General features: G+C 40.3%; 1 protein-coding gene across 3 annotated transcripts; it reads left to right on the top strand.

Moving 5' to 3' along the window:
* The first annotated feature begins 2463 nt into the window (after positions 1 to 2463).
* On the top strand, positions 2464 to 11958 carry SSBP1 (single stranded DNA binding protein 1). 3 transcript variants are annotated; one of them, XM_055084787.1, is made up of 7 exons: positions 2464 to 2543; positions 3219 to 3285; positions 5262 to 5322; positions 5989 to 6129; positions 6338 to 6425; positions 8366 to 8454; positions 11812 to 11958. In XM_055084787.1, the coding sequence occupies exons 2-7, from the start codon at positions 3262 to 3264 to the stop codon at positions 11853 to 11855; spliced, it is 447 nt and encodes a 148-aa protein (XP_054940762.1). In that variant the 5' UTR covers positions 2464 to 2543; positions 3219 to 3261; the 3' UTR covers positions 11856 to 11958. The 3 variants fall into 3 exon arrangements, with proteins under 3 accessions (XP_054940762.1, XP_023985164.1, XP_023985157.1); XM_024129396.2 differs by lacking the exon at positions 11812 to 11958 and having other exon boundaries at positions 8366 to 8531; XM_024129389.3 differs by lacking the exons at positions 2464 to 2543; positions 11812 to 11958 and adding an exon at positions 2551 to 2724 and having other exon boundaries at positions 8366 to 8531.

Raw genomic sequence — 11958 nt, 5'->3', positions numbered from 1 at the left:
CAACCACTGCGCCACCAGGGAAGCCCGGAAACAGGATTTTTAAACAGGAAATCATCAGAGGGTATGTTACAGTAGTAACACAGTGGAGTGTGGGATGATTAATGCCTGTGCAAGGCCTGAAGGCAGCATAACTTGGTATGTTTCCAGGACTAAACATCTTGAAGGTGGAAGTAAAACAGAGGTAAGCATCAAGAAATATACCAACTAGTGAGTCATACTCTTAAGAGTGGGTTAGGGTATGTGTTGGAAACCACATGAAGTAGTTCGTGATTTTTTCCTTTTAGGGCAAGAACGGGCCATTGAAAGGTTTGAAGTAGGGTCCTGAGGAGGAGATTTGCTTATTAGAAAGATGTGGAGCGTACCTTTTCTAGAAGCTGGACAGTGCCAGGACCAGGTGATGGACAGGCCTGGGGAGGCTCCCCCTGGCCTGTATTCTGCAGTCTATGGGCCTCCAATCCCCTCTTCCTTACCGAGGCAAGGATTAGGGGAATGAGACAAAATTTAAGGGGGGGCCAAGAAACCCAGCATTCAAGATTAATGCTACTTTAATGCAATATTTTTTTTTTATATGATTCCATTTATATGAAATGTCTTGAATAGGCAAATACATAGAGACAGGAGATTAGTGGCTGCTACAGGGTAGTGTAAGGATGAAATGGGGATGGCTACGTAATAGGTACACGGTTTCTTTTTGGTGTGATGAAAATATTCTGCAAATATACAATGGTGACAGTTGAATAACATTGTGAATATACTAAAAATCACCAAAGTTTACACTCTAAAATGCCTAAATTGTGAATATTATATTCTGTAAAATTTATTTCAATAAAAAATAAAATTTTGAGTAAAGGAAAAATAAAATATTTTCTGTTTACAGTTTTGTGCAGTTTTTGGGGGGGGGGGGCACACTGTGTGGCTTATGGGGTCTTAGTTCACTGACCAGGGATCAAATCCAGGCCCTTGGCAGTGTGGAGCCCTAACTACTGGACCACCAGGGAATTCCCTCTATTTACATTTTTTTTTAACATCTTTATTGGAGTATAACTGTTTTACAATAGTGTGTTAGTTTCTCCTTTACAACAAAGTGAATCAGTTATACATATACATATGTTCCCATATCTCTTCCCTCTTGTGTCTCCCTCCCTCCCACCCTCCCTATCCCACCCCTCTCATGGTCACAAAGCACAGAGGTGATCTCCCTGTGCTATGCGGCAGCTTCCCACTAGCTATCTAATTTACATTTAGTAGATGCAATATTTTTAAGATATTAAAATTAATGAAAAATCCACAATGAACAAAATATCAGAATTCTAAATAAAGGCAAGATCAGTAAGCTGAAGTTAATGCCACTTCCTCAGGAAAAATGATCAGGCACAGCAACTCTTGCAATTGGAAATAAAGTAAGCAAAGAAGTAGATTTTGAAAATACTATCAATCAGTTTACTTCCAAAGCCAGGAAGGTAAAATTATCTTTTTGATAAAAGCAAAATATTTAAACTTAAAGCAACGTTGTTAGTTTTAATACACCTAATTTTCATATGTTCAATATTTCTTCAAGTACTTTAATGTTCTTGGAAAGTTTTTTTTAAATATATAAAAACGTGTATATAGGGGCACACGTTTTTCCTGGTGCCTTAGGATCCTATCTGGCTCAGATACTGCACTTAATAAAAATTTTCATATTTTATTCACGAATTTTTTGCCTTAATTCTGACTTTTGAAAACATTGCATTACTACTTATTTTGATTCCCTTTTTTTTGGTGACCCTTAAATTTTGCGCTTTCGGCTCTTTCTCTACTACTTTTTCCGTTTTTTGTTTGTTGTTGTTGTTTTGTTTTTTTCTTTTTGCTTTTGGAGGCCTGAACCTTTCTAGTTTTTTCCAGAGGCGCAGCTATCCTTTGTTTCGTCCACCTTGCCGAGTCCCGGGCCGGGAACCTCTTCAAATAGTAATTTCATTTCGCTAGAAACTTGCAAATACGTTAACTGCACCACTTGCCGCGGTTGAGTCATTCCCTCCCGCCCAGAAGGAAGCTCTCGGAACTACCGCGTCAAGGGGGCGTGGTTCCCGCGGCGCCGGCCGGCCTCATTTCTACGACACACGCAGCGGAATTTCCGTTTCCTCCCTCTCGCGCGCCTTGCGTCTGGGCAGCAACCGGAAATGAGTTCCTGCCTGGAGGCTGTCGGAGCTTGAGCGTCAGGTGAGGGAGGGAGAAGGGGCGTTAAGGCTCTGCGTGGGTCCTGGAGGCGGTGTCCACCTTGCCGAGTCCCGGGCCGGGAACCTCTTCAAATAGTAATTTCATTTCGCTAGAAACTTGCAAATACGTTAACTGCACCACTTGCCGCGGTTGAGTCATTCCCTCCCGCCCAGAAGGAAGCTCTCGGAACTACCGCGTCAAGGGGGCGTGGTTCCCGCGGCGCCGGCCGGCCTCATTTCTACGACGCACGCAGCGGAATTTCCGTTTCCTCCCTCTCGCGCGCCTTGCGTCTGGGCAGCAACCGGAAATGAGTTCCTGCCTGGAGGCTGTCGGAGCTTGAGCGTCAGGTGAGGGAGGGAGAAGGGGCATAAGGCTCTGCGTGGGTCCTGGAGGCGTTACTGTGTCGGTGTGTGGACCTCGTCTTCTCTCGCGCGCAGAGGACTCCGTGGTTTCGTCGCCCCTCTCAATTCCTTTACGTTGTTGGTTGGGAGCGTCATCTTGGAGAAGGGGCGCCCGCACATCTTGGCGGTGAGGCGGCGAAGGCCAGGGATCTCCTTGGTCTTTGGTGAAGGGGCTGGAGGCGGTAGTTTTTGCGGCCACACGTTTCAGATCGAAGCCCCATGCTAACATTTTAATATTTATTGAGCCCTTACTGTGTCTTAGGAACTGTTTTAGGGGTATTGGGTGTAACAGTGAGTAAGTCCGGCAGAAGTCCCTGCCCGCAGGGAACTTGGATTTTAATAAAATTTGAGCAGACAGTGGAACGGAAATGGGGATAGAATCAGGATTTTTTGGTGTGGGTTGGAGGAAGAGGAAGTTAAGGGGGATCAAAGAGACATGAAGGTGCGAGAGGGGCTTTCTGGGAGCAGGAGGGAATCCTTCCCGTTCCCTGTGCAGGGCTGTTGATGCGATACGGTCGAAAGGTGGGTTGCGTAAAAGTCGTGGATGCAGTTAGGCACTTAGGCCTCAGTGAATTCTCTTGTTCTTGCTGTAGGACTTAATTGATCTCTTTTTTTCTTCAGGAAAAGGTTAAAGGTTAGATTGTAAGAAAAGGAAATAGAAGCCATGTTTCGAAGACCTGTAGTGCAGGTAATCGCTTTTTCGTATTAGTGTTGGGATGTGTTACTATAAGCCATAGTGATCAAATTTCTTCAGGCTTTTGCCTGCAGAGGCAAAAGTCCTTTGAGCCCACACACCTTGGTGTACTTATTTGACATGAGGGTTGGGGACAGATTTTACTTGGGTAAATAATGTTCACTGAAGCAAAACGAAACTTCTCTAGTGTGTTCCCATATATAATGGGAATAATTACTTTTAAAAACATGTGCTACTTGCACGTAGATCAGTTAGAGAGCATTGAAAGTCGTTGTTGATCTGCAGACTATGAGAACCGTTGTTCCAGCTTTTTAAAATTTTATTTTGAGTGAGACAGGTGGTTTCTTTTCTGACCACGTGCCTCGTGTGTTGTCAGCCTGCCTCCCCACCCCGCCCTGCCTCCTTGTGCTGAGGAGAGCAGGTGAAGTCTCAGCATCACCACACGTTTACCAGGTCCAGGATTGCTTCTCATGTCACCCAGTCAGACTCCTCCCCTGATCTCCTCAGTCAGCCTCACCAGCCTTGAGCCAGCCTAGACCCCTTTTTGCTTGCTTTTAAGCTCATCTGGGCACCAAGTGCTGTAGATTCTCCTTTAGAACACCTCTCTCACTCCTCATCTTGTGAAGATAAGGAAGAAAGAAGCAATTCCTCCGTGAAACCTGTTCACATTTCCCCTGCTCTGCTGTAGAGTTTGCCCTATATTCTTGGAGCCGTGCTTACTTATACGTACTTTTGAAACATATACTTTTTCATGTGTTGAAATGTGAAGCATGGAAAAGTTATTCCTGTCTTAGTACACGATTCTACAGTATTACGATATCTTTAAAGCCGTGTATAAAAGAGTTAAATGTTTAATTTAAAAAGGTATCCCAGTTAAATTAATTCTTTCCCCATTTCTGCTCCTCCAGTGGGTCTTGATTTTTGTGTGCCCCCAATGAGGCAAACTGTTGTTCCATGAAACTTAGGAGCTCTGGCTCATCTGAGCACTCAGATTAGCACCTTTCTGGAATCATGACACAGGTAGCAGTTAGCAGTTTGATCTTTAATATGTTGTAACTCACATTTTAATTTTCTTACCCACTCTCTGCTCCCAAACATAGCGCTAGGATTCCATAGCCAGAAGTACCACCCCTGGAGTGGGTATCGTTTTAATTGGTCGCTTATTAACAGTGCCACCACTTGACACATGTTTCTCCGATGCAATGGTTAGCTCTCTGAACCCAGTGATGCTCCCAGTGATGTGTCCTCATATCTTGGCAGTAGCCCTTACACAGAATGTCCTTAAAGAGGCAGCAGCCTTGGGGTCAGACGGCCCTGGGATCTCGGCGTGACTTGCCACTTATTTCCTGGAGGGTTTTGGGCAAGTTACTCTGTCTCTTTGAACTTCATTTTTCTCATCTATAAAGTGGTGGTAATTTTACGTAGTTTATAGATTTAGTCCGAGGAATAATTGATGAGAGGTAAAGCGGTTAGTGGGTGCTCAGTAATGATAGCTGTTGTTATCATTGAGTGCTGCTCTTAGATGGCAGTGATTCCCTTTGTCTGACAGACCGATTTGGGCAGGCATATCTTTGCACTTTATCAAAGAACCATGTTTGTTTATCTTAGACTTTTTTCTTTGGTCTGTCGAAAGCATGACTTTTTCCAACGTGTATTTATTTACCTTTTGTGTGCAAACACAGAGGCACCATAATCAGGCAGATTGCCACAAAAGAAGCGGGAGAGGACTGTAAATGAACTCTCTTGGGTATACTGTGTAGTACCTCCTGTGTACCTGTGGGCTTCTGCAGTAGGCTGCCCTTAAGTGTTTGCATGGTCCTGGCTCTATGTGATGGGCACACCTCTTGTCTTGTGTGGATGTATGCCATAGGAGCTACTGACTGGATGGTGACCACGTGTGAATGGGTCTTCTGTTTGTATTTGCCTTTTCCCCCGGATTAAAGCTGTTTTACTCATTTGTTCCACTTTAGGTCCTTCATCAGTTTGTAAGACATGAGTCTGAAATAGCTGGCAGTGTGGTTCTCGAAAGATGTAAGTAGTAGCTGATTTCCAAGTTTAAAGTGTGTTATTTATAGCAGTATGCTGATATTCTCAATGTTGCACAAGAGGTGTATTCGTTGGGTTATAATCTGTTGATCAGCACGCTCTTGACTCATATTTGCCTCTCAGATCTTGGCCTTACCCCACCAGGCTGCAGGGCTCGTGTAAATTGGGCCCTTCTTCCTTTACCAGTCAGTTTTTACTTGCTCTTGTTGTCACTTTCCTGCCAAAGAATTTCCTTGAGTCCTGTTTGGTTATCTAAGTCTTCCGAGGGTATGTGCTATTTGGCTGAAGTAGTGAATGTTTGTGAAAGCTGTTGTTTCACAGAAATAGTCCCTTGTATTTATAAAGATATTCAGATTTGTTCTTTTAACTCTACAGACAGTTTAAAGAAGTTTTTTTAGGTATTTAAAAGAAGAATTTAGATAAAGAGCTTAACGTTTGTTTTGTGGGGCTACTTCCTCTGAATATTTTCTCCTTTCTTGCCAATCCTCTTCTTCCCTTCCAACCTCTGTCTATTTGCACCTTCAACTTATTTTCAAACCTTCTAGAACTTGGGTTTTGCTTAATGCCAAGACTGAAGTTGGAGTAGTGTTTGTAGCTGTTCCTCCCTGGACATTTCTCTCAGTCTCGTTTTATCTACACATTGCCTTTCAGCTCTGAATCGTGTGCAGTTACTTGGTCGAGTAGGTCAGGACCCTGTCCTGAGACAGATAGAAGGAAAAAACCCAGTCACAATATTTTCTCTAGCAACAAATGAGATGTGGCGATCAGGGGAAAACGAAACATACCAAATGGGTGAGTACAAAAGCCCGGGCTCTTAATTTTATCAGCAGTAAATAGACATTATTTATTGTGAATTATCTAATTAGATACTTTTAGAAAGGACCTTCTCTAATTCTGTTCTGCTCTTTTAGAAATTGTGGCATTGGTTTTGCTGGGACACGTTGTGCTTTGGCACTTGTCTTTTGCATTTGTAACCACATTCCCTATTCTTGTGATTTAGGTGATGTCAGTCAAAAGACAACGTGGCACAGAATTTCAGTATTCCGACCAGGCCTGAGAGATGTGGCATTTCAGTATGTGAAAAAGGGGTAAGTTGAGGAAGGAAGGATCTTACAGATGGAATGGTTTAAAACAGGGGTCCCCAACCTCCGGGCCACGGACTGGTCCCAGTCCACGTCCTGTTAGGCCCCGGGCCGCACAGCGGGAGGTGAGCAGTGGGCGAGTAGCGAAGCTTCACCTGCCGCTGCCCATGGCCCGCGTTACCGCCCAAGCCACCCGCCCACCTCCTCCACCCCTTCCACCCCCGTCCAGGGAAAAATTGTCTCCACGAAACTGGTCCCTGGTGCCAAAAAGGTTGGGGACCGCTGGTTTAAGAAACAGGTAACGTGTTCTCATGGACTGCGTAGCTCCTTTATTTATGTAGTACCACTAATTACTCTGTGTTAACCCAAGAGGTATTCATGCAGTGCTTAATACTATAAACATAGCACATTGCCATATGTGACTAATTTAAAGGTTTTAACATGGTTTAGCCTTTTAAGAACTTATAATTTAGGGCATAGAGGATGTGTACTTAAATGGAGCTGATGAGGTAAGAGAGAAGGCAAAGGGTACCGAGTACCACGTGAGCCAGTGCAGCAGTGCTGTTAGGAGCTCCCATGCCTCCACTGCCAGGGATCCCGAAGGCAGGTGTCTTGCCTCTTGGCTTCATATGATGGCCTAACAGAGGGTCTGGAATGTCGGAAGCCTGACACAGTGAGTTATTATGGTAATATTCACAGCGGTTATTTCATATTTGATAATTTTATGTAAGCTTAGTAGTTCCCTTTTGGAATGCTTGGATTGATTACGTATAAAAAGTATCTTTTCCAAACCCACAGAAGGCCAAAAGGATGTGTTTAACAGCAGTTGTAGTCATAGTATGTTTAGAAACGTACTTGTTTTATAGAAATAAAACATTTCATGTAAAATAATTTCAGCAGTAACTAAAATTTCTGTTTTTTTAAAATAACTGCATACCTTTTCATATGTACCTCCGTTGTCATGTATGTATGATATGTGCACATATATGCACATAAACAGGAAATTTCAAGGAAAATGTCTATATGCAATTTCACCTACTGATTGATGAATCTGTGTGACTGTTCCCTTTGGCACCCAGTCATTTTACCAGTCTTGTCTGTTTTCTGTATTGTACGTTTTTGGTGGTGTTAGACTCTGAAAATTGATGCCATTATGGCCATTTTCTACTCTTTGAAATCAGAGTTACAGTTGTCTTCTAGTTCAGCCTTCTAGAGAGTGCAGGATAGTCTTAGTAATTAACTCTGAGTGAAATACTAAAGCTGAAAATTTTGCATTTTAATAATCTAAGTCTTTAGACTTAGAGAGTAAGTTTATGAACCTCAATATAGAAAGGAACTAACTAAAAAATAAATGAAAAAATCAACAAATCTGTTAGAGAATCCAAAATCAGAGGTGACAGAAAATAACACATTGGAAATTAACCATAGAGATTTAAAGGATGCCACTAGGTTGCTCTTCATGATCTTAAGGTTGCTTTTTTTTTTTTTAAATTTTGGCTTAAAATTTTGAACAGCTTTTTTTTTTTTTTTTTTTTTCTTTTTTCTTTTTAAACTTCCCTAAGGACCACAGTTAGCTCAAGGATGAAAACATTGTCCTTTTTCCTAGGTGTGGCAAGTCTGTGCACATTCTGTTTCACTACTTTTTCTTTTTGGCCGCACCGTGTGGCTTGTGGGATCTCAGTTCCCTGACCAGGGATTGAACCTGGGCCCTGGCAGTGAAAGCCTGGAATCCTAGAGCTAAGATTCCTTAGGAATCCACTAGGCCACAAGGGAACTCTCTGTTTCAGTACTCTTAATTCTGAATTTTGAGAAGTGGTAGCAAAAATGAGGTTCTGTATGATTATCTGTTTCATCCTTAATGTATACTTACCCTCTCTGACCTGACTCTCTCCTGTAAAGTACGTTAGAATCTCCAGACTAAAAACTGTAAATTTTATTTATATCAGGTCTCGAATTTATGTGGAAGGGAAAGTAGACTATGGTGAATATATGGATAAAAATAACGTGAGACGACAAGCAACAACAATTATAGCTGGTAAGGCTCTTGTGATAATAGCTATTCTGTTTTTTTTTCTTCTCCTTTCCTTTTTTGAAAGCTTGGCTATGTTGTAACTTTACCTGAGGCTGTTAGTACTGATGCTAATGAGATTGTAAGGCACTTCACCAGGAGAATTCCAAGTGAGGTTTGTGGGCTTGCTCCAGGTTTCTACATTTATCTCTTCCTTTAGAAAATTATCTCTGTACTCACAGCTTTAGTTCACAAGTAACTTATCAGTTGAACTGTCTATGCCAGTACTTATTATTTGGACTTAGAAAACCTTTAATCTAGTGTCTTTGAAGGACATGGCCTAAACAGGGAGAAGTATGTGTCGAGACAGAGTTATACTAAAATGAGTGGCATTAGACATTTGTGCAGATTTGTTCAGAACCTGTTTGGTACTTAACATGATGATTTTGTTTTAAATTCCTTTTGTTCTCATTAAACAAAATACAAAACAACATAGAAAAGCTGGACACACGAAGCTTCAGGAGGTTAAGAAGGTATCCTCTAGAGCAGAGTTTTCAAACTTTTCTGAAAATTCTACAAGAATTTTGAAAATAATATACTCCTTTGAACATGTTTAAGTTGACATTAAATTTTTTTTAATGTAAAATTATGTTACTCTCAAAGGTATTAACGGATCTAAATATAGCAATTTGCTATCATCATCATTAAAAAAGATACAAACTCCTCAACATTGGGAAATTTTACATTATTCCCTTTTCTCTGAACTTGTTTTTCAATTTCATTTTCTCCTCAGAAGTGTACCTTAATATATTGTATAGTCAAGACTCTTTTGTCATTCATTCAATTAACTGTAACAAAACGCGCAGGCTCAGCGGCCACGGCTCACGGGCCCAGCCGCTCCGCGGCACGTGGGATCTTCCCAGGCCGGGGCACGAACCCGCGTCCCCTGCATCGGCAGGTGGACTCTCAACCACTGCGCCACCAGGGAAGACAAGAAATTTAAAAATATTAAAAAAAAAATTCTTCAACAGTAGAGCTCTAAATGTTAGGTTTCTCCTTGAATTGGGTAATCATTACAGTTGTTTTTAGAACATAATTGACCAAAACAACTTTAGTATATATGTGTACAAACTAAAATTTTATTGAAAATGTATCTTAATTAGATAGATGATGCAGTTTTTGCCTTTTGGATAAATTGCTAAAATAGTTAAGTATTCATTCTGTTCTCTTGTTTTTTAGTGATAGAAAAACTGAGAAACCTTGTTTTGATAAATAAGTAGATGGGAATAAAAGAACTTTTATTATAGTAGTATCTCAATATTTATGAACTTTTGAGGTATGCCCAAATTAGATATCATTTAAAGATTAATTTTTTTATTATGGAAAATGTCAAACACACACAAAAGGAGAGAGAATAGTCAGAAACGAAAACTCCCATCATGCAGCTTTAACAATTATCAACAGATGGCCAATATTATTTCATCTATGCCCCAGCCCCCTTTTCCCCCACCTGGATTATTTTGAGGGAATCTCAGACATATTATATCATTCGTAAATATTTCAGTAGGTATCTCTGAAAGATACAGATTCCTTTTTAAAACATAACTATAGTGCTATTATCACACCTAATATTAAGGAATTTTTGTTAAGTTTTTTTTTTACCAGATGTTATAGTATTGAAATTTCTTTGACTGCTTCATAAATACCAGTCCATACATCATATTACATGGTTTATATGTATCTTAAGTGTCTCTTATTTTCTTTTTTTAAACAACAGAAATGAATTTTCTCACAATTCTGGAGGCGAAAAGTCTGACAACTTAAGTCTCCTAATTGACAGATTTTCCTTTTTCTCTTTTCACTTGCTCCAGAGTTTGCCTTAACTACTGTGCCATATGGATAAATTATAATTTGTTGTAAATAATAATCGTATATTTTCTTACTGGTTTCTTTGAAAGTATACTGACCTTGATAACTCAGATGAGGTTTTTTCTGACCAGTTTGCTTTCATAATTCTTGAGTGTTTTGATAGTAAATTACTTCTTGCCTGCCCTGTTCCTCCTTGGGTCGAGCCTCCAGACGTATCTAGCTATTCAAACATTTTTTTCTAAACCTTTATATGGTATAGAACTACCCCTGTGATTTCAGCAGTGGAAGATCAAGCTTTCTAATAAAATAATTGACAGTTTAAAATCTATTGATTATGTATTTATGAAGCATTTAACACTTTCATCTTCCCCTGTAAACCTGTTGTGAGGGCAGATTTTGGATTGTGCAAATTGTTATAAACCAGGCCAAATAGAAGCATTTCAAATTATCTGCCTTTTTTTTTTCTTGTCACCAGTATTCACTAGCATAATGATTAAGCAGTTAACATAGGTTTATGGCTAATAGTAAAATTGAACAGGTCTTTAGTGACATTAGAATGGAAGGGAATGGAGTTTTAATTTGGCTGATCTGTTTTATAGGCCATATTTTTTTCTCCTTTGGATCAATGTAGCCTAAAAATAACCACCAGCAGGTGGCACGCTTGTCTTTTTTACACAGTGATGTCAATTCTGATAATCTCCTAAAATGCTAACCATTCTGTACCAAAACATTCTAGTTTTAGAAGACTACAGTCGTCAACAAATATTCAGTTACTATGTAACAACCATTATTGAATAATTCTGAAGTTTTAAGAATGTAGATCTTTCGGTGTTATACGGGAGATACTACTTCTCTTCCTTTGCTTGTCCTAAACTGCCTCTTTGTGCACAATATTTTAAGAGCAATGTCTGATGTTTTTGGATAAAAATGTTCTCTCTGAAATACTGATTAGTAAAAATTTTCTCAAGAGTGAATATATAAAACTCATTCTGGTTTAAAATTTAAAAATAAAATGTGTTCTATACAAGTGTTCAGACTTAAAAAACATAAGTCTGTCTGTGCGATGGGGCCGTTTGTTGAACCGTGCCCTTCCTCCATCCCTCCAGCCTGTGGATTGTTATGCCGGGATCCTTTTCTCTGTGAGGTTGTGCTCCCTGGTTTAATGGCATCTGTCCGAGCACTGCAAGCGTCAGAATTTGTGACTAGCTCTCTTGTAGAAAGTTACTGCTGAGAAGACCTTAGCTATCTTCAGGGAAGATGACAAGTATCCCACCTTTTCTCGCAAGGTCTGAGTTGTCGATAAACGGTTGAAGCCCAGCTTTTAGCTCCATTATGCCTATTGTATATACCTCTCAAGGACACAGCAAGCAATATAGCAAGAACATAATACTTGGAGAATTTGTCTAAAGTCTTTTCAGTGAATAGCACTATAATATGTATGTGGTAGAGGGGAATGATTAAATGAGATGGAGAAAGCGTTCTGAAAATAACATTTATGCTTTGGCTTCTTTACAGATAACATTATATTCCTGAGTGACCAGATGAAAGAGAAGGCATAGAGTGGACGATTCTTCTTTGGCCATTGTTTGGTACAGTCTCGTTTCCAAATCTTGATAGTCTTTATAGTTTCTGAGGACAAGAATTAAAATACTCTATGTAAAA

This window comes from Physeter macrocephalus, chromosome 5 (genome assembly GCF_002837175.3).
Source record: "Physeter macrocephalus isolate SW-GA chromosome 5, ASM283717v5, whole genome shotgun sequence".
NCBI lineage: Eukaryota > Metazoa > Chordata > Mammalia > Artiodactyla > Physeteridae > Physeter > Physeter macrocephalus.
This window is presented reverse-complemented; position numbering and strand designations above follow the sequence as displayed.